The sequence below is a fragment of the Cheilinus undulatus genome, linkage group 4 (genome assembly GCF_018320785.1).
Source record: "Cheilinus undulatus linkage group 4, ASM1832078v1, whole genome shotgun sequence".
Taxonomy (NCBI): domain Eukaryota; kingdom Metazoa; phylum Chordata; class Actinopteri; order Labriformes; family Labridae; genus Cheilinus; species Cheilinus undulatus.
Window position 1 is genome coordinate 56,226,774 of NC_054868.1, and position 23,938 is coordinate 56,250,711.

The following is a 23,938-nucleotide window of genomic DNA, read 5'->3' on the forward strand; positions in this document are numbered from 1 at the left end:
TCGATGGTCGACGAAGTTCTTAATATGGAGAAACATAAAGTTTGTGCAGCTTCATATTCCATTTTAGGCCGTTTAAATGAGATTAAACTTCTGCATCCGCTCTACACCTCAGCTGTGCTGTAGCCCACATCACTGAGCTCAGACTAAATAAACTAAACGAATGAAGGAGCTACTGGACCAACAGCAGCAGATGACAGGCACACTAGACTACCGCCAGTCCTCTGAACGCTGAGCTCATCTCTGAAGCTCCTTTTCTCACCACTCTGCTCTCTTCCATGAATCTGCTCTGACAGCCTCTGAGAACAGCCTGGCCTTCAGCGGTGACCTTCGGTGGCTTACCCTTCTAGTAGACAACTGTCAAGTCAGCAGTCTTCCCCATGGTCGAGGTCGTGTGTACTGAGCCGGAGTAAGAGAATAATTTATCCATTTAATTATTACTGTTTCTTTTTATTCCTTATTTTCATTTCTATTATTTTTAGTCTAATTGTTTATCTAATTAATCAGATTTATTTCATAATACAGTGATTATTTGTGGAATTATTTAATATGCAAATTAAAATTATGTTTAATTATTTAATGCATTTGTATTTTTTACACTGCTTTGGCAGAAACTGATCTGTTCATGCCAATAAAGCAAACTGAAATTGAACTGAATAAAGGCTCAGGAAATCTTTGCAGGCTTTTAGACTTTTTAGCTGACAAAAATTTGGACTTTTTACACAGAATTCTAAAATTTTGAGTTTCCCTTTTAAAAATACATATCATCGCTATCATCGTCTGCAGCCGTTTCTCTCTCAGAAGTGAAGATAGGTGTAAAATAACAGGCCATGGATGGGTAACTTAAACTCCTCAGAGGGCCTCTTTAATTAATAGAAAACTCTCAAATCACAACTATAATCACCTTAATTTTAACAAAGGAGTAGGTATGAAGCTTCTGTTACCGATATTTATATTTCTAAAATCAAATGTGGACACAAATGAACAGATTTAATGAACTTCATCCATTTAGGCTACTTTAAATACAGTGAACAGTACTGACTGGTTATTCTAGTATCATTCATTAAAATTTCTGTATTTCTCAACACATTTAGTAACCCTCTGAGCCCGAGGTTATTGTTAACCACTGTGTCTCATCTGGACGTCTCACCTTTCAAAGCTTGTCAAACATTAACCCTGGGACTCAGAGTCAAGCTCTAAACATCCTTTTCTTCAGGACAACCTGGGCTTTATGAGTACGTCTGCTGCAGTAATGTCGCTGATATTTAAAAAGTTATGGGACTATAAAGACAAAAGAAAATAATCCCAAATGAAAACTCAAAGATTTGTAAAGATCAGCAAACATTAAGGACTACGAACTTCTTCTCCCGTCACTTTGGGACAAAAGAATTAAAAAATAACCATTCTGTGACAGAAAGTCTCCAAAAAGTTTACATTTTACAAAAAGGGGAACTGAAGGACGAATGAAAGCCTCTCTGTGTCTGCTTTTTCTCTGTCAGGAGTATCTTCTGCAGTTTATCAGTCTGTGCACGACAGAACAGCCTGCCATTGGTTGTCAGCCCAGTTGCAATGCGTTCTGGGATACAAACAGACAATAAGGCAGCAGGCTAATCGGCTTATGCAGGAACGGTCGAAAAGATTGATTATACAGTCATGGACGAAAGTATTGGCCCCCCTGGAATTTTTCCAGAAAATACACCATTTCTCCCAGAAGTTGTTGCAATTACAAATGTTTTTGGTATCCATGTGTTTATTTCCTTCATGTGCATTGGAACAACACAAAAACAGAAGAAAAAAGACAAAATTGACATAATTTTACACAAAATGATTGTCCCCTTTTTAAACTGTGGGTGAATCATTTTATTTCCAGCATGTGATGCTCATTTAAACTCACCTGTGGCAGTAACAGGTGCTGCAATCTAGAAATCACACCTGAAGCCAGTTAGAACGTCTAAAAGTTGACTCAACCTTTGTGTTGTGTGTCTGTGTGTGTCACACCAAACATGGAGGAGAGAAAGACGAGCCCAGAATCATCTGAGGACTTAAGAAGCAAAACAGAGTAAAAATCTGAACAATCTCAAGGTTAAAGACCATCTCCAGAGATCCTGAGATTCCTTTGTCCACTGTGTGTAATATAATCAAGAAGTTTATAACCATGGAGCTGTGGCTAATCTCCCTGGACGTGGACAAAAGAGAAAAACTGACAAAAGAATGCAACGCAGGATAGTTGGAATGGAGGATAAACATCCTCAGTCAACTTCCACACAGATTCAGGCTGTCCTGCAGACTCAGGGTGCAAAAGTGTCAGCTGGGACCATACGTGGTCATCTGAATGAGATGAAGCGCTATGGCAGGAGACCCAGGAGAACCCCACTGCTGACAAAGAGACAGAAAAAAGCCAGACTGGAGTTTGCAAAAATGTACCTGAGTAAGCCTCAATCCTTCTGGGAGAACATTTAGTGGACAGATGAGACTAAGGTAGAGCTTTTTGGAAAAGCACGTCATTCTACTGTTTACAGAAAACAGAATGAGGCCTACAAAGAAAAGAACACAGTACCTACAGTCAAACATGGTCCAAAATTCCAGCTGAGAGGAGTAAGAAGCTTGTTGATGGTTAGAGGAAGAGATTGGTTTCTATTTATTTTCCAGGTGTAACCCAGTTGTATATTTTAATATAGGTTTCCCTGTATAACATCTAAGCTGCAGCTTTAATTATCACGTCCTTTGAAATCTCGCGAGACTCGAGGTCACGAGAGTTGCGCTGCTCCGTGCGGGATCTTCCAGACAGACTCTCTATCGCTTATCAGGTGTGTGGGGGAAGCAGGACCATGAGCAGCTGCAGGTAACTTAGTTAGCCCTTTAAGATCACTCGTTTTTATGTCTAAAATGATCCGCTTTTAACCGTTGTGCTCCTCAACTTGTAGATGAAAAACTCTCCGACTGTGATTCGTGTTACAAGTAAACAAAGGAATTGGTGAGTGTCACAGCGCTAATGCTAACGGCGCTAATGCTAACGGCGCTAATGCTATCGGGCGCTAATGCTAACCGGCGCTAATGCTAACCGGCGCTAATGCTAAACGGCGCTAATGCTAACGGCGCTAATGCTATCGGGCGCTAATGCTAACCGGCGCTAATGCTAAACGGCGCTAATGCTAACGACGCTAATGCTAACCGGTGCTAATGCTAACCGGTGCTAATGCTAACGGCGCTAATGCTAACCGGCGCTAATGCTAATCGGCGCTAGCATCTGTTTATGCATCTAATGTGTTTCTGTGGTGATATCCAGCTAATGCTAGCCCAGTATTTCCGTGTATTACCCAGTCAATTGTTGTGGTGGTGTTTAGTGCTGGTTGTGCTGCTCTATAGCTTAAGTGGCTACTTTGTCTTATTGTTGACATGTCTCTTGCATTTAATGTGTCTCGCTGTCACTGGTTTATTGAATGACCTTGCTCTAATGTTTTATTCGGTACATTCAAACATTGAATTAACACCTAATCATTATTATATGCCTGAAGTATTAATATGCAATTATGGTAGCTGTATCTGCACTTAATTGCACTTTATTATCAAAAAGACGGTGCTGCAGAAATACTTGTGTATCAATAATATACATCTCCAAGCTGATTACAATCAGTCATATTTGCTATTTATTTTCTTAGGCATTTGTTTTGTGTACACAAGTTATTTATACATGCATGTTCTTGTTCAGGCCAGGTTTTATGGGGGTTTAGGGGTAAGACCTGCCGATTGGAAACAACCCAGCAGCCCAGCCTGTGAACTCTCCTCACTCTGACAACCTACACCTGGATGTGCGGTAGGAGGCTCTGCAGCCGATCCTTTCACTCACTCCCACCACCTCCAACGTGCTCGGGACCCTTTTAAAGGACCCCTGTCCTCTTGGGTTATTTGGAGTAGAAATGTTCTCTGGAACTGGACCATTGAACTGACTAAACTCTTCTTTTGCGTTGTGTGGATTATAAACGTTCTGACGGGGATTGCAGAAGCATAAATGAACTCTTACTGTACCTTGTGTGTATCAAATGTTAACTATTAACTTCCTCAAGTGCACTTGAACTGTATATATTGTACATATTAATCAATAACACCTGGTATTTTGGTAGCACCGCACAATTTGTCCTGTTCTCATTTTGGCACAATATTATTTCCTCCTAGAGTGAACTGAATCTTCTGATCATTTTAATTGGGTCATAGTATTACTCAATTGTAATTGCTAATTGCGATCAATACACCCTATACAAGTGTTACACAAGGGTGTGCAACCAAATATCAACCTCAGGGTGCCAATAATTTTGTCCGACCCATTTTTTGAGTTTTGTGTAAAATTATGTCAATTTTGTCTTTTTTCTTCTGATTTTTTTGTTGTTCCAATGCACATAAAGGAAATAAACACTTATATACCAAAAACATTTGTAATGGCAACAATTTCTGGGAGAAATGCTGTATTTCCTGGAAAAATTCCAGGGGTGCCAATACTTTCATCTATGACTGTAAATAGATAAAAAGAGATTCAATGTCAGAGGTACTGGTGTGGATTTAATCCTTAAAGACCCTGGAAAGTCAGCCAAGTTCCAGACTGGCTAGAAAACTTTCTGTAGGAGCTACAGAAGCATGGATAGCGTCATTAGAATGGCACAGCAGAGGGCTTTCAGAGGAAAAAACAGTTGGAAACAGTTATGAATAAGGTGTCTCTTCTTGTCGTAAACCACACTGCCTTCCTCAGAGGGTTAACACAAAAAAGTTTTCAGAAACAATCAGTCAACTATATCTAATTTCTTGCAGAGAACAAAATACTAGAAATCAAAGGTTACTATGGAAGCTGACTGTATTTTCAACACTTCCATGTCAGTTTACAACACTGTGTAGTGACATTGTTAAGAAGGTGCTGAGGGTTCATTCCTGCAGGTATGCTACAGTGTAGATGTGATACAGAAGCATAAATCAGGCTGGTCTTTTTTACACTGATCGACTCTGTGTTTCATGTTTCGACGGTATCAGAGGTGGTTAGGGTTAGGTTAACCCAATCAGAGAGCCTAATGAGGGTCAACTATGCAGTAGGGTCGGGAATTAAAACAGACAAATGAAAAACAGTCATCTGTGTTTGGTGAATAACCAGGAAACAGTGGAGAGAACAGCCTGGTACGGCCTTCTGACACAGTTAGTCCTGTTTAAAAGCTCCTCACCGACACAATAAGCAGCCATGAGGAATCCTGCTGAGCCGGCCAACACCTGGAAATCCTGCGTCTTAGTTTTGTGAACAATCAGGCCGATCCGTGTGATCTGAGGAACAGAGAGAGAAAGATGAAGGTGAAACAATCAGAACTGTTTCATTGTCTTCACTCCTCCCTGCTGTCAGGACTCATAACTGCTGTCGCTTTCTGTTTTTTTTTAAATCCCAGGAGAAGCCGTCACAGGAGAATTATGACGACAAAGCCAACATTTCACAAGGTAAACAAATCGCTCAAATCAAGGCGAGTTTGGACTCTTCACATGCTGGAGTGTTTTTGGGAGAGAGAGGGGGTTTAGGGACGTTCAAGATCCCAAACAGAAGAATAAAACGGGAAAAGAGGGAGAGAGAAAAGACGAGTCCCATGTGAGGAATAAAAAGGAATCAGCTTCAAACAGAGGAGGAGGAGGAGGAGGAGGATGGGCTCATGAATTATGGATAAGCTCCTTATTTTGTTTCGCCTCTTTTAGTTCTCTTTTGTCAACGCAGATGTGAAACTGTGAATCCAAATAAACCTGAAATGTTCAAAGCGAGCGAGACGACTCTGTTCACGAAGCTGAAAACTCCACGGGGAAAAAAAACCTGCAGCCTCCTGTTTCTGTCTCCATCAGAGCTACCAGGGAGGGTCTATTTTTAACCACTCGGGTGTCAATCAGTTTCCCCATATCAGTCATTTCAAACACGCAGGACTGTAATTGATCAGTCACTCAATCAGGTTTCAGGAGCTCCTGCTGCTCCCTGAAAGCTCCAGTGCTCCGGCTATTTTGAAACAACTCCCCAGTGGGAAAATAACATCACGGAGAGAGAAGTGTCTGCCCAGGTGACAGAAAAACACTCATTAGCTTTTGTTTTTAAGTCTCATTACTGTCTCAGCCTGCAGAGTGAAACTTTAGGGCAGGGAAACCCAACCTGTGAGACACGCTCTGGTCTTAATCACTCACTACTGCTTTTCTTTTTAATTCAGAGAGTAAAGTAAAATCTGAAGACAGTAGAAAAATCATTAGGTAATGAAAAGCAGCATTTGCATTAGATCAATCTGTGTTTACAAAGAAAACCAAGAACATGCAGGCAGGTCAGGATTTCATTAGTAGTTCTAGTATTACCACTGGTCCTCTGATAACCCTAACCCAACCCTAACCCTAACCCTAACCCTGTGAGTTCCCCCCTGATGTCAGTGTTTGGTGCAGTGCATTTGACCAGGGACAGAGAAGTCTGAAATGTTCTCAGATTTACAGAGGAAAACATAAGGCTGCTGCATGGCTGCAGCAATGAAAATACACAGTGACTTTCTTTATCTAAAGTGCAAACAAAGATGCAATGTTGTGCACATCGTGCTCTGCAGACGACACTCCTTCATTTGTTCTATAACCAGAGTTTACAATAGACTATGTGCACCTCAGTGTTTCTTCCCCTGCCTTTATTACATCTGCTGCAAGCTGACCATGACTGCTAAACTAGTGAACAGTCTCCCCTAACTTCCATCAGGTATGGAGGTTGTGTTAGTCACCTGTGTGTATCTGCAGCTGATCAGACAGAGGAAAGGAGGGGAAGCCAAGTCCCATTAATGTATGAGAAACCCAGACGTCTTATGTTAAATATGAAACTCTCCTGTTTCACAGTTAGTTTGTTACACAGGTGATGCAGTGGATAGAAAACTGCACTCAGGGGTTAGATCATAGGATAGAACACTATACCGACACGATACCATACGATACGATACAATATACAATACAATATGATGAGATACGAAACGATACGGTACAATACAATACGATACGATATACAATACAATATGATGAGATACGAAACGATACGGTACAATACAATACGATACGATATACAATACAATATGATGAGATACGAAACGATACGGTACAATACAATACGATACGATATACAATACAATATGATGAGATACGAAACGATACGGTACCATACGGTACAATACAGTATGAAACGATATGACATAACACGACACGATACGATACTATACAATATGATGAGATACGATACAATACAACACGACATGACACGATACGAACCGATACGACACAACACGCCACGCCACGACATGCCAAGGAACTAAACGAAATGATAAAACACGACGCAACACGACATGATACCACACGATACGATATGACATGACACAATACAACATGATATGGCAGATGTGGCATATTACAATACAATACATATGATACAACACGACACAACACAATACGATATGACACGATACGTATGATACAACACGACACAACACAATACGATATGACACGACACAACACGACACGCTACGACATGATACGGCTGTGTGGCACAATACGATACAATACGACATGATGCAACACGACAAGAGACGACATGATACAATAAGATACGACATGATACGACACGATACGATACAATACAACATGACACGATACAACACATTACCATACGACACGATACGATAAAGCATGTGTGGCACAATACGATACAATAAGACAAGATACGACACGATACGATATGATTCAATATGATATGACATGATAAGACACGACAAGACACGACACTTTACGATACGATACAACACAACACGACACGGCACAATACGACATGATACAACACGATACGATATGACATGACACAACACGACACGCTACGACATGATACGGCAGTTGTGGCACAATACGATACAATAAAACACGATACGACACAACACGATTTAATATGATACGATATGACACGATATGGTACGATACAACATGATACGACATGATACAACACAATACGATATGACACGACACGATACGATACGTTACAACACGATACGATACAACACGACATGTTATGACATGACATGGCATGACATGACAAGACACGACACGATGAGATATGACACGACACGATATGACATGATACGGCATGATATGACACAATACGATACAATACGATATGACACGACACAATACGATACGTTACAACACGATACAATACAACACGACACGATTCAACATGACATGACATGATATGACATGACATGACATGGCATGACACGACAAGACACGACACGATACGATATGATATGATACGACACAACACGACACGATATGACATGATATGGCAGGTGTGGCACAATACAATACAATACAATACAACACGATACGACACAACAAGATTTGATACGATATGATATGACACAATACGGTACGATACAACACGACACAACATGATACGACATGATACAACACGATACGATACGACACAACATGATTTGATACGATACAATATGACACGATACGTACGATACAACACGACACAACATAATACGACATACAACACGATACGATATGACACGATACAATGCGATACGTTACAACACGACACGATACAACATGACATGACATGGCATGACACGACAAGCCATGACACGATACGATATGACACAACACAACATGACACGATATAACATGATACGCCAGGTGTGGCACAATACGATACAATACAACACGATACGACACAACACGATTTGATACGATACAACACGATACGACATGATACAACACGACAAGACACGACATGATACGACACGATAAGATACGACACGTTACAACACGACATGATACGACACGACACGATTCAACATGACATGAAATGGCATGACACGACAACACACAACACGATACGATGCGATATGACATGACAACACTACACGATATAACATGATACGGCAGTTGTGGCACAATACGATACAATACGACAGGATACGACAACAAAACTGATACGATACGAAAGATATGGTACGATACAACAAGACACAACACGATACGATATGATACAACACGACAAGACACGACATGATACGACACGATACGACACAACATGACATGACACAATAGGATGATTTGTCTTACAAATTGGATATAAATGTTGCATTGAAGGGGTTTTTGTCATTCTCATATTCAATAAGAAAACAGTACAAAAATGAAGGTAGGATTTTTTATAGACTATTCTGAAAACATTGAATGATTGCCTGATGTCATGACTGACATCTCTGCTGCAAAAAAAGTTTAAATCTGCTATTTTGACAAATTTCAGGTCAAAGGAATACTGCACCTTCTGCGATTTGAAAATTGCAGCAGGCCATATTGTGATTCAATCTAATTTTCCAATAATTGCCCAGCCCAACTGGGTAGTGACTTATACTGACCTGATACTTCATCATTAACTAGTCAGTAGTTAGTCATTTTGGAGCCCATGTTTCCTGATTAACTAGCAGTTAGTTACTGATTTGTTATTAGCAACCATGTCAGTTTTATCATATCTCACTATGAGGTGTTCCCTCTGCAGGTTTTAGTGAATGCAGGATTAACAATCTGTTTGGAGAGCTAAAGCAAAGGCACAGTCTGGTGAAACGTCATCCTTACTCCAATCAGCATCAAACAAATGAGGATTAATTGATCTTTAAAAAGAAACTTCTGAATTCAAGTGCTGCCAATCCATTCAAGATCAAACATTTTAACTGATTACCAGTAGGAATAATGACGCTGAGACCTTAAAGCTTGGCTTAAAACAGACTCAATGACTTCCTGAGTTCGCTGAATGTCTTTTACAACCAGAGTCGTTTTTCTGGCACAACCACACCAACTTTCACGGTGCATGGAGGATGAAAGCTGCAGGAACGCTTTTAGAGTAGAGAGGTTCATTCGAGTGATGCATTCACCTTGTGGCCGTCATCAGGTTTGGTCTCATAAAAATTGTTGATGAATTTTTCTGTTTCCTTTGGATGAATCAGAGGTGATCGACTGGATCTCCTTTCATCAAATACTTCTAAAAGTTGTTTTCTCCTCTGGAGGACAGGTCTGGAATAGCTCGTAGTTTTCACTCTTTTACAATCGGCATCATGATGTTTTTCATTTGGCAAACATAAGATCTGTTCATGTGGGTAAATCACCAGGGAGTCTTTCTTTTCATTTGCTGTCGAGTGTGCACCCTTTCATCCAAAACCCTACTCATTCTTCAGAATCAGAATCAGCTTTATTGGCCAAGTATGCTTATGCAACAAGGAATTTGGTCTTGTTTAAGTTTCCAGCCATGTGATTTCTGTTCATTTGCTAGAGAACTTTATATAACAGCTTCTTCCTCCTGATTGTACGATCCATTGTGCTTCAATGTCAGTGTCCTCACTGTCCGTTAAACATGTTCCATTCACACGTTCACCACTCTACAGGAACATGTACCTGCGTCCTTTATCACACAGAGGGAGAAGTAGACGGCAGCAACACGGACCAAGGCCATCATTTCATCACAGACCAGCCTCTGTGTCCATGACTGAACATGTTGTTGATTTAGAAGTAGGCTAAAGTTGATTCAGAACATGTTTCTGTGTTTCTATAGACCAGTGCAGCAGAGGGTCTGGGATGTGGCCTCCTAGACCCAGGAGGTACTGCTGGTGGGCCACAAGAGGTCATTTATGTTAACTAAAACATCAACTTTGAGACTGAAATCCAATTTCAGATGATCATAAAATACTTATTAAGGCTGTCAATATTGTTGTGATAGCTGAAATCAGAATTAATGCACTAACATTACTTAGCAAACTTTAGTGTAGCCACTCCAGCATCTCCCTGCAGCCAAAATCTTTGTATGTGGCAGACTGATTCATGTTAACTAGGGCTGAAACATTTGCAAAAATAATCTAATTGTTTTTTTTCTGATATTGTGATTCCAATTTAATACGCGGTTAATATTACATTACTCAACTTATGCGTTTTTCAACAAATTCGAGCAATAAATCAATATTATAACCTACATGCAGTCAGGAACAGTCATCATACATTTTACTGTTTCGTTGCAAAACTGATGTAGCTGGCAGTTTGACTATGCAGAGAAGGCTCTGCTCTAAAGATGCTACCTGGGTTACTCAGCAGCTGGTTTTACTTATTTTTAGGAAGCACATGTCTAGATGGACATAAAAGACGATGTGTATTTAAAGTGAAAATATTCCAAAATCAATTCATCCATAGTAGCATGATTCTGAATATGAGGATGCAACAAGCTTTAGTCTATAAAGGAGGAGGTGGAGCTTTAGTCTATAAAGGAGGAGGCTGGGGTGGAGGAGGTGAAGCTTTAGTCTATAAAGGAGGAGGCTGGGGTGGAGGAGGTGAAGCTTTAGTCTATAAAGGAGGAGGCTGGGGTGGAGGAGGTGGAGCTTTAGTCTATAAAGGAGGAGGCTGGGGTGGAGGAGGTGAAGCTTTAGTCTATAAAGGAGGAGGCTGGGGTGGAGGAGGTGGAGCTTTAGTCTATAAAGGAGGAGGCTGGGGTGGAGGAGGTGAAGCTTTAGTCTATAAAGGAGGAGGCTGGGGTGGAGGAGGTGGAGCTTTAGTCTATAAAGGAGGAGGCTGGGGTGGAGGAGGTGGAGCTTTAGTCTATAAAGGAGGAGGCTGGGGTGGAGGAGGTGAAGCTTTAGTCTATAAAGGAGGAGGCTGGGGTGGAGGAGGTGAAGCTTTAGTCTATAAAGGAGGAGGCTGGGGTGGAGGAGGTGAAGCTTTAGTCTATAAAGGAGGAGGCTGGGGTGGAGGAGGTGGAGCTTTAGTCTATAAAGGAGGAGGCTGGGGTGGAGGAGGTGAAGCTTTAGTCTATAAAGGAGGAGGCTGGTGTGGAGGAGGTGAAGCTTTAGTCTATAAAGGAGGAGGCTGGGGTGGAGGAGGTGGAGCTTTAGTCTATAAAGGAGGAGGCTGGGGTGGAGGAGGTGGAGCTTTAGTCTATAAAGGAGGAGGCTGGGGTGGAGGAGGTGAAGCTTTAGTCTATAAAGGAGGAGGCTGGGGTGGAGGAGGTGAAGCTTTAGTCTATAAAGGAGGAGGCTGGGGTGGAGGAAGTGGAGCTTTAGTCTATAAAGGAGGAGGCTGGGGAGGAGGAGGTGAAGCTTATAAACCTACTGCTACAAAAATGAATGTATTAAACTCCTTTTTTGACATATCTCAAGTTTAAGAAATATTGCAACTTCTGCAATTTGTAAATTGCAGCAACCCATATTACGATTTAATCTAATTTGCGATTAATTGCCTAGCCCTAATGTTAATCACTTAAGCCTGCTTCACATGAAGATTTTCAGGATCTTAACTAGAGGTGTAACAGCATTTTTCAAACCGGGATATTGTGGTGACAGAAGCGCCTTGGTGTCATCATGGACATGTGACTGTTTCAAGGCAAGAGTGTAGGTTTTTAGTAGGGATGTAAAGGTACGTGGAGTAGAGATTGGTGATACCAATGTTTCTGATTTGATACGATACAGATACTTTTTGATGTAATTTTATCAAAACTGATATTTTGAAGAAAGAATAAAATATTGGACTCACAAACTTTCAAAAGATACACATTTCAGGTAAATCCAAAGGCGTATGCTGGTCATTCACAAATTCATTTGGGGAGAAATTCGAATTAAATTAAAATGTTTTGCAAGCAGGTAAAGAATAAAAAAAATAGGATATAATCAGCACAAACTTGTATACAGAATTAAAGTATCAAAACATAAAAATGCCCAATTGCTTTTCTTTTTAAAAAAATTAGAAAGAAGGGCTGTATTAGCCACCTATAGCCACTAATTTGAAGCAAAAAATGTAAGAAATACAAGTCAGCAAAGATTTTCATAGAAATATTTATCTTGGTATGTTTCTACAACTTGGTCTTCGTACATTTTATAGTATTGGGATGTGGTCTCAGTATTTTTTTTATGTTTTCTTACAATTTTGAAATTTATTAGGGACCACATTGAGTGAGAAAGACCGACGGGTTCACATCACAGACTGTGAAATAAATTCATTTGTGAGTGAGTGGAGTTGCTGAAATGTGTTCCTCATTTATGATTGGTCCCCAAAGTCACGTGACACGGACGCAGTAAAGCCAAAACAGTCTGGAAGAGAGAGAGGCAGGGAGGCACTCGGTGGAGAAGCGGTGTTGAGACATATTTTATAATAATAATAATAATAAACTTTATTTATATAGCACCTTTAAAAATAGATTTTTACAAAGTGCTTTAACAGACATGACAGCAACAAGAACCCAGGGATTCACAAAAAACAGAGAACAAATCAGCAATAAACCTGACAGGAAAGTCTTGGTAGTCAAACAGGAAACAAAACGGACTGAAACACAAAAGAATATGAAAACTGCACCGTTAAAAGGAACGGGAAGTATGTAGATGATCCTGAGGGCATTTAAAATACTAAAAGATGAAATTATCCAGGAAAAGACAGTATGATAAGAAATGAGCATAAAACTGTATACATACAGTTAAGACGACGACATCACATCATTAGCAATATAACAAAAATGAGAAGATTAAAAGCAGAAAGAAAAGAAGGAACCAGAAAAATATTAAAATAGAGGATACTGAGGTTGCAATGTATGTAAAGGTCAAGGATTAAAAGGGGTAAGAACAGCAAAATGAGTAAAAGAGTGAAAATAAAAATAGGTTAAAGGAAGTGTCACATAAAAGCAATTCTATAAAAGTGAGTTTTAAGGAGTGATTTAAAAGATGTTACTGAATCTGCTAGCCTTATCTCCTCGGGCAGGTCATTCCAAAGTCGAGGGGCCCTGATAGCAAAGGCCCTGTCTCCTTTAGTTTTGAGTCTCGACTTTGGAACGACCAGGAGCCCCCCCGCCTGAGGATCTAAGGCTGCGTGAAGGCTCATAAGGGGTCAGCATCTCAGTGATATAACCTGGGGCTGAACCCCTGAGAGCTTTAAAAGTGATCAGTAAAATCTTAAAATCAATTCTAAAAGTGACAGGAAGCCAGTGGAGGGAAGCGAGGATAGGTGTGATGTGATGCCGTCTGTTAAAACCAGTTGCTGTGTTCTGGACCAGTTGGAGGCGGGATAGGGATTTTTTGGAGATGCTGGAGAGAAGGGAGTTACAGTAGTCCAAGCCGGAGAATATGAGGGCGTGTATGATTTTTTCTAGATCAGCAGGGGGCAGGATGGGTTTGATTTTTGAGATTGTTCTAATGTGGAAGAAGCAGGACTGTACAACTGTTTTAATGTGGTTTTCAAAGGTGAGGTTAGTGTCAAAGGTAACTCCTAAGTTTCTAGCTGTGGTGGTGATGTTCGAGGACAGTGGACCGAGGGAGCTTTGGATCTGAGGAGTCTGTGGGTTTGGGTGGTTGAATAAAATCACTCCGGATTTTGAATCATTTAATTGTAAAAAACTTTGGGCCATCCGACATTTGATATCTTTCAGACAGTTAAAAACAGCAGCTAGGCTAGTAAAATCACCAGGTCTCAGCGGAAGGTATATCTGTGTGTCATCAGCATAAAAATGGAAAGACAGGTTATGTCGTTTTATGATAAAACCTAAAGGAAGCATGTAAACAGAGAATAAAAGTGGACCTAAAATAGAACCTTGCGGTACACCACAGGTAATATTAGAGGTGATTATAGTACTCACTTGGTATCGATACTTTGCTAGAGAGATTGATACCAAAACAGTAGTTTTTAAATATTGATATATCGATACTGTAGTATGGATACTCCCACCACTAACGTGTATTCGTACCATACCGATTCGGTACGGGCCTCTCGGTACGGTACAGACGGTATGGATCCGTGCGGAAGGAAGCTCATATACAGACAGAAAACCAGAGAACAACTCATTGTCACATTGTCCTAACAACCACACAACCACAGTAACCACAGCTACAGCCTGAATATTCCAGATAACTGTGCCCTGTTTCCCAGTAAAATACAACAGTGGACAAAGACAACAACAGTAGCTCTGACATTATTCAGCAGCTGTGTCTCCGACAGCACGTCGTCCAGTGGACCAATCAGAGCATTTGAAAAAGCTCAAATGAGAACGTCACTGTAACGAGGAGGAACAAAAAAGTCTCACCAGCCAGTTATGAATTTCAGATCATTTTAGATCTTTTTATTAAAACAGTGGTGCTCTGGTTTAGTGCATTAGATTAATCCTAAACTAGTACCTTCAACTATCAGCCTCAGAGGAGGGGGAGAGGAGACTCCATCATGTCTGCAGCTGTCAGAGGTAAAGTTATCCTCAGATTTCACAGCTCTAACCTCTTTATCCTCCAAGATGGGCTAAGAAAAGTTCTCCAAACTCGGTAGTAGTAGGTCCCATTGGTTAAAGAAGTGATCCAGAGCTGAAATCAGTGGGATAGACGCTAATTAGCATACTTAACAAGCTAGCGTAGGGTTGTATGATGATGTGTTCAGGTTGGCTGGGAAATTTTAGTATTTAAAGAAGGAGTTTGCTGCATTATTAATAATTTATATGTAATTTATACAGCCTTTTTATTTTTTCTATTTAATCAGAAATGTTTTTTTTAATTCTGTTATTTAGTTGCTTTAATTACCGTACCGAAAACGTACCAAACTGTGACTTCAAAACCGAGTTACGTACCGAACCATAATTTTTCCGTACCATTACATGGCTAGTTTTAGTGGAGAAGAGCAAAGGGAAGTGGGAACTACAGTTCTTGCTTGGAGAAAAACCATACTAGGGTTAGGGTTATGGAAACTTCATTCTGTAAACATTTGTGATGGAACAAGCCCAAAACTCCTCATCTACACATAAATGCTGAGAATGGAGTCTCTAAAAAACTTTACCATGAAGTTTAAAAAAAGGGGATTTTCTGTGATCTGAAAGACTTTTAGGGTGAGTATGAAAGGCAGAAATAAAGTTGAACACCCTCATTTTATTATTATTTATTCTGTGTAACTATTTTGGTATCAGCCACTTTAATACAACATCATTAAACGAGTTTAATGGCTGTTTTAAATGGCTGACGTCGTGCAGGCTCCTCTTTTTAATGAGAGTGAAGTGCAGAGCATCAGTGTCCATAGAAACTGTCAGTGTGAATGTTGAGAGGATTGTAATTAGTGTGGCAGAACATGCTGAGAAAATGGAGCCTTAAACTTCATTAAGCCTGTCACATTAATCACCGCTAAGTTTTTGTGACAGTGGATGAAAATAACGGCCGTGTTAGTGCCAGTCTCCACTTGTCAGCATTACTATTTTTCAGGTGTGTGCTGCTGAGACAGACTATAAATGCCCCCCAGCTCTCTACAGTGGGCGTTTGAATTATTTCACTTAAGAGACGTTGATTGTTTGGACTGAACAGACAGTTTGTGTTTAGTTGAGGAGGCAGCAACACCTCACAGGAGGGAATATGAACAGAATGAAAACGCTGGTGTTTGAAACTGGAGGTGGAGTGTGACTAGAGGAGATGAAACTTCTATGATCCCTGAGAGAAGCATTGTTACTGTTCATGTCTGTGGACAGCACTTTTTCTGTTGGTAGCCCCAACAACCTCACTGTAAGACTCTTCACAACAGCCCTTTTGTTGCTAGGTTACATAGACTGACTCCTGCTGTCTTCCTTATCCATAACATCATTTTAAAACTAATCCATGTGCTGAAAGGTCACATATTTAACCCTTTAAAGGGATACTTCAACATTTTGGCAAATTCGTCTATTGCCATAATCCCTATAGTCTTAGTAATAGGTTCGTTACCTTCAGTTGTCGGTGCAAGCTATTTTTAGATCGGCGCTGCCGAGTTCGGACCTGCTATGCCAACTCAATGTAAGCAGACGGTATTCCGGCTTTCCCTCATCAAACTCATCAAATACATAATCCAACAACTCCAAACCGCTCTCATGGACAAGTTGTGACCTGCACATTCACCACGCTATGAAATAATCATGGAACATCATCAGACGGAGATGTTTGAAAGCTAAATGCAAAGCTGGAACTACACTCCAGACACAGCTGCTGCACTGTGTCACTCCGCACAGTGGTTTACTCAAGAAATAGTTCCAAGTATTTGCTTCACATGTCGTTATGTTACATAATTATACGTTATTATTTCATAGCGTGGTGAATGTACAGGTCACAACTTGTCCACGAGAGTGTTTTGGAGTTGTTGGATTGTGTATTTGATGAGTTTGATGAGGGAAAGCCGGAATACCGTCTGCTTACATTGAGTTGGCACAGCAGGTCCAGCGGCAGCGGCGATCTAAAAATAGCTAGCACCGACAACTGAAGGTAACGAACCTATTACTAAGACTATAGGGATTATGGCAATGGACGGATTTGCCAAAATGTTGAAGTATCCCTTTAAGACTAGTTTATATTGGAGGTCCTCAAAACAATCCTGTGAAGTTTGTTGCTGTAAAAACACTCCAGTATAGATTTCTGCATGTTTAAAACTCCTCTGCTTCAGCCCTGCTCAGAACCAGCTGTTCTGTGTCTGTGGCTTTAAATGTTACTGAGCTGTCTGACTCCACCCCTGACTCCGCCCCTCTCAGGAAATAGATGTTGCTTAGTCCAGGTGTACACTGTGCGATTTCAAGCCGACCATACGGCGGTCGTGGCAGAATGTCATCTTACACTGTGCAACTGGATCGTTTACGACGCACGACCATCGTGCACAAGTTGTGTTCTTACACTGGACGATCCGACGCTCGTGCACGACCTGAGCACTCACACTGTGTGACTGAAGTTGGTACGGACTGTGACAGAAACCCACGGAGTTTCCTTTTTCAAAGGCTCACACATTCAGGGTGAAGCATATCCTCTGTCTCCCCCATATCTCTCTCTCTCTCTCTCTCCCGCTATCTCTCCCTGTGTGTGTGTGTGACAGGAGCACCTCTGTGTCTGCAGGTGCAGCGCAGGTCAGCAGATAGGAGTATTTCCTGCGCGTTCATTTTCATAGCCGGGTGCATCAAAAAGTGATTCCAGCTGTTGTCATGGTGATTTAGGACGTTGTCTGACCGTACGAAGGAAAACAATCCCCCAAAGCTGTTTATTCTGCTCGCGTTTCTGCTCTCACTGTGAAGTGTCTGGAGTCGTACGACCAAAATATCCAACATGCCAGAAATCCTCCTGACCAGTCGGTAGCTGATCGTAAGGTCGTGTGACGGGCTGTGGTCAGCCGTTGTATGACCCTGTACACAGCACGAGTAGCGATGCCCAAACCGACTGAGAGTGGAGTCGTACGACTCCAAATTCATGGCTGAATCGCCGGAACATCACACAGTGTGCACCAGGCTTTAATGAATGCGACTCAGCTGCCAACAGAGGAGGATCAGGAGAGGAGGGTGGATCTTTCTTCCAAGTGAGGAGGGCCAATCGAACCTGGGGGTGGGGCTAACTCCCCACATGACATCATGAGGGGAAAATCTGAGAACGGCTTGTTTCAGCACACATTTCCTGAAAGGTGGAGAAAGGGAATTTTCTGAATCTCGGGGGGATTGTGGACAAGCCAGGGGCAGATATGTTAAAAAGTGAAACAGAATATGTGACCTTTCAGTTTTTCCTCTATTCAAGGAAAACCAAAATAAAACAAAAGTAGACTCTGAAACTAGAGATGCACTGATGCATCGGTTCAACACGATATTAGTGATATCAGTGCTGCTCACAAACATCAGCCATTTTTAAATAATGTGCTGTTATCTGGATGACTACCCACGCTCATGTTAATATCTGGTTACATGCAAAGCCAATGACAGGAACAGGCAGCAGCCATCATCCATCCACATAACTGATAAAAATGTATCTCTGACCTTAGAGTAGAGGCCAGAGTAGTTTGTAGAAAGTTTACTTTATTGTAATTTAGATCAGATTTAGGTTAGATTTATATCGTGTATTTATTTGGACTGGGCACAAAAATATTGATTCTTACATTCAGATTGATTTTCATTTCTTCATTTTAATTTTGACTCAGAGAATCCAGACCTCTATTTTTATCACACAACCAGTCTCAGACTTACAGCAGCTTAAAAGGTGACCTGCACTCGCCTCTAAAAGCCCTTAGACTCTCATCTGAGGTTTGATCAAACAAACTCTCAGTTACCTGCACAGTAAGTTCTCATGAAATCGTCATTCTTGTGGCATAAAAATAGTGGCTTTCTGCTGTCATGTCCACACTAAAGTAGACAGAAGCTTTTCAACATGGATGCACAATCAAACACATAAAACTGAAGATCAGTGGGTGGACAGGACATGTCAGATGATTCAAAGTCAGCCGCTCAGGCATTAAACACAAATTCATTATCAGGCATCATGATTTTCCTTTTTAAGACCTACTTTTAGATTAAAATGAGATTCAGCTCCAGCCGAGACCAAACAGGCTTCAAATGTTGGATATCTGTAAAGTAGCAGGATCTGGCTGATGTGTTTTCCACTCGTCTTCTGAGTAATCCTTCTGCAGCTCGTCTGCCTTCCTCAAATTGACCCTTCACCCTTTGTTTTCCGTGTTTGGCCTCTTCACGCCTACATTTGAGCCGGGCCGCTCCGTGCTTGAACTCCTCCCACGCTCCTGTCTCCCAGCGAGTGGACAAACATCTTATTTCCCAAATCAGAAATCCATTTGCAACTTCTTGCAAACACTTCCCACACAGACGAGAAGGTTTTAAGAGTTCGTCAAGAGCAAAATGTTCGTTTTTTTTCACCCAACAACTAACCGTGTCTTCATCCCTGCAGGAAAAACACCACACTAACACACACAGACACACTTTAGTTTTAGACTCCTCACTCTTTCAGCAGATACTTTTCAGAACAGCAGCTGCATGAATAAACACAAGGATGCAGCGCCGTTTCTGCTGAATGTGCAGCGAGACGGGATGCAAACGCTGCTGCCAGACAAAAATCTTTTCTTTTTCAACAGTTTCTTTTTTTTTTCAAATTCTAGTCTTGGCAGAAAAGTGAGAACTGCCTGAAGTGATTTTTGGACAAGTCTGGGTGGAACATTTTATCTACAGCTAGTAGCACATGCACATGCTCGCTGTGAACACAGAATGGCTTCTAACTGAGCTGCATGTGGGCCTTAAAGACTGGCATGGATCAGCCCATCGTCACTGATACCTGCTCTAGCTATCTGAGGCAACAGCTGATGCCAGACTCCAGGATCTGACTGGTACATCTCTAGATGAAGGATGATAGTGTCAGGATTAAATGTGCTGAACTAATGGAGTTACAGAGCTCATTTGTTTCTGACCTCATTCACAAATAAAGACACTGATGTGGAGTCAGCTGGTCCTCCAGCTTCTAAGGTTATGCTGCATGAGCTTTACTGTAAATACAAGCAATGCAGAGTCAGTTCCCACTCGTCCCAGTGAAGACAGCTCCATTTTGATCATCATCATCATCATCATAGCTTCGATTAAAGGAGAATCATAGAAATCAGAGAAATCTACAGCCTGTCCTGCCTGATCTGCACACCAGCATCAGAGGACTCACCCCTACTCTGCATGCACCCTGTCCACACTGCATCCCTCAGTTAGCTGATTACCTGCTAGGGCACCTACCAGAAGGGGCAATATTTCTTTGACCTGAAATTTGAGTCAAATTAGAATTCTTAACCTTTTTTTTTGCAGCATGACATCCTGCAATCATTCAGGCGGCATTTTTTTAGAACAGTCTACAAAAAATCCTTCCGTCATTTTTATACTTTTTTCTTATCAAATATGAGAATGACAGAAACCCTCGATGCAGCAGTTCATAGCCAATTTGCAATATGTGTCAAGATGATCAGAGTTAGAGATTTTTAAAGAATTGTTATTTAGGACTTAAAGCAAATTAAGGAATAATCACATATCAAACTGCAATATTGGGGGAAAAAATCGCAATTAGATTATTTTTCAAAATCATTCAGCACTATTTTACCTAAGAGGACTAGGCAATATCCATTTCTAATACCATCATTTCTTCGCCAAATTTTACTGTGATAGAAGAGATTACTGCCATGGGTTTAAAAAACACATGAAACAAGCATGTCCAAGCACATGGAGCAAAAACAACAACAACGACAGGGCGCTACGACCGATTTAGAGCTGCAGCATTGTTTCACACTTAGAGGTAAGCAGAGTTACATCAGGACTGGGGTCAGCAATAATCGAATTTTAGATCAAATCACAAACATATCCTACTGCAATGGTCAAATCACAAAAGGTGTAACATTACTTTGACCTAAATGTGTGTTAAAATACCAGTTTAATTCAGTTTTTGTGCAGCACATATATGTTCCACCATCATGCAAACATTTCAGTGTCATTTTTTTTTTAATAGTTTGTAAAAATCCTACTTTCCTTATTTTTACCTCCGCCAAGGAGGTCATGTGATCGAGTTAGTTAGTTAGTTAGTTAGTTAGTTAGTTTGGTTGTTTGGTTGTTAGGTTGTTAGTTAGTTAGTTAGTTAGTTAGTTAGTTAGGTTGTTAGGTTGTTAGTTAGTTAGTTAGTTAGTTAGTTAGTTAGTTAGTTAGTTTGGTTGTTTGGTTGTTAGGTTGTTAGTTAGTTAGTTAGTTAGTTAGTTAGTTAGTTAGTTAGTTAGTTTGGTTGTTAGGTTGTTAGTTAGTTAGTTAGTTAGTTAGTTAGTTAGTTTGGTTGTTTGGTTGTTAGGTTGTTAGTTAGTTAGTTAGTTAGTTAGTTAGTTTGGTTGTTTGGTTGTTAGGTTGTTAGTTAGTTAGTTAGTTAGTTAGTTAGGTTGTTTGGTTGTTAGGTTGTTAGTTAGTTAGTTAGTTAGTTAGTTAGTTAGTTAGTTAGTTTGGTTGTTTGGTTGTTAGGTTGTTAGTTAGTTAGTTAGTTAGTTAGTTAGTTTGGTTGTTTGGTTGTTAGGTTGTTAGTTAGTTAGTTAGTTAGTTAGTTAGTTAGTTAGTTTGGTTGTTTGGTTGTTAGGTTGTGAGTTAGTTAGTTAGTTAGTTAGTTAGTTAGTTAGTTAGGTTGTTTGGTTGTTAGTTAGTTAGTAAGTTAGTAAGTTAGTTAGTTAGTTAGTTAGTTAGTTAGTTAGTTAGTTAGTTAGTTAGTTAGTTAGTTAGTTAGTTAGTTAGTTAGTTAGTTAGTTAGTTTGGTTGTTAGTTAGTTAGTTAGTTAGTTAGTTAGTTAGTTAGTTAGTTAGTTAGTTAGTTAGTTAGTTAGTTAGTTAGTTAGTTAGTTAGTTAGTTAGTTAGTTAGTTAGTTAGGTTGTTAGTTAGTTAGTTAGTTAGTTAGTTAGTAAGTTTGGTTGTTTGGTTGTTAGTTAGTTAGTTAGTTAGTTAGTTAGTTTGGTTGTTAGTTAGTTAGTTAGTTAGTTAGTTAGTTAGTTTGGTTGTTAGTTAGTTTGGTTGTTTGGTTGTTAGTTAGTTAGGTTGTTAGTTAGTTAGTTAGTTAGTTAGTTAGTTAGTTAGTTAGTTAGTTAGTTAGGTTGTTAGTTAGTTTGGTTGTTTGGTTGTTAGTTAGTTAGTTTGGTTAATATAGAATTTTCATGTAAGTCAAAATAATTTCAAACTGGACATTTTTCCAACATTGCTCTGCCCCAGTTTAATCTATGTAATATTGTTCTGATTAAAATAAGGAATGATGGCGCGCCAGTAGTCGAGTGGTTACGGCGCATGCCATGTACGCAGGCGACCCGGGTTCAAATCTGGCTCATGGCTCTATTTCCTGCATGTCTCTCCCCGCTCTCCTCCCTGTTTCTGACTCTATCCACTGTCCTACCTAATAAAGGCCAAAATAAATCTTTAAAGAAAGAAAGAATGATTTATAGCTCATGTTGGAGGAAAAGCATTGGATGAGGAACTTAAAAATAACTGCACATTAAATCACAACTGCAGTAATCACAGTTAGATTATTTTCTTAAACCATTCAGCCCTAATCAGGACAGCATCAAATTCTCTCTCTCTTTCTGCATCAAAGTCCTGACATGCTCTATTTCCCCTTGTTAAGAAGAAATATGAGAAATAATAAAGAACTATTGTATCTAAGAATATAAAACAATGTGATTTTGAACAGCTAAAAATGATTCATTTTTTCATTGTGTGACATGGTGAGCTCCGTCCAGCTGCGAGCTCATTTTATGAGAAGGTCATAAAATATTATAAAAATATTTCAGAGCCTACAGAAACCAACAGACACGAACACACTTCACCTTCATGTAACATAGAGGGGTGAGGATATGTTTAAATGTTTTTAAAAACCATGTATGGTTATTAATAATAATTATCATCACTGAACTACACACAGAAAGAACAATTAACGTGTTTTTAAACTCTCACGGCTCACATGGCAATGGTGGTGCATGTTTTACACTGAGGCCTACATGTCACTGGACTCTGGATTTAGACTGTAAAAAAGTCTACCTTCCTGGCTGGGCTTAATGTGGGCGGGGCCAATATGTGTGGCCCCGCCCCTCTAACGCTCCAATGTAAAACCACAGAGCAGCTCATCTCAGTCCAGTCTGTTGTTAGCTGATGTCTCTGCCTTTATCAAAGTTAACAGTCAGTTAAATGCTGTTTTTGTCTTCACTGTGAGGTAAATGTTCCAAATCTATCAGCCACAGCGGTCTATGGATCACTGAAGCATCAGAACACAGATCTGAGACAGGAAACAGACTTTGTCTGAATCCCAGTTCTCCCCTTAACCCTCAGTCTTAACTCGCCCCTCTAAACCAAGTATAAGGACCATCTGGTATGAAATGGGACAGCCCTTAACAGCAGTTCCCATTTCAGACTGTAGAGGGCAGTAATGTGCCAAAACTGCGTAGTCTGTCAATTCAGAGGAAGAAGAAGAAGTTATTTTATAAAAATGCCTGTCCATACATTTCATGCTGCCTGTATCTTGTTAAAACATTTTAACTTCATCACCACCAAGAAAATGACATGTAGGCTTGTCCACGACGGCACGGTTACCGGCTTACGCTGGTAAAAATAAAAGTCCATGTTACGCTA

General features: G+C 40.3%; 1 protein-coding gene across 12 annotated transcripts in view; it reads right to left on the reverse strand.

Moving 5' to 3' along the window:
• hoga1 (4-hydroxy-2-oxoglutarate aldolase 1) overlaps nucleotides 1–23,938 on the reverse strand; it is a 66,126-nt gene that overhangs the window by 19,179 nt on the left and 23,009 nt on the right. For all 12 annotated transcript variants that reach the window (XR_005991812.1, XR_005991810.1, XR_005991813.1 and 9 more), the window contains exon 5: nucleotides 5,199–5,295. Coding sequence is in view for 6 of the 12 variants with exons in the window: in XM_041785620.1 (XP_041641554.1) it covers nucleotides 5,199–5,295 (97 nt within the window). In the remaining 6 variants the exon portion in view is untranslated. The remainder of the gene's footprint in view (nucleotides 1–5,198; nucleotides 5,296–23,938) is intronic.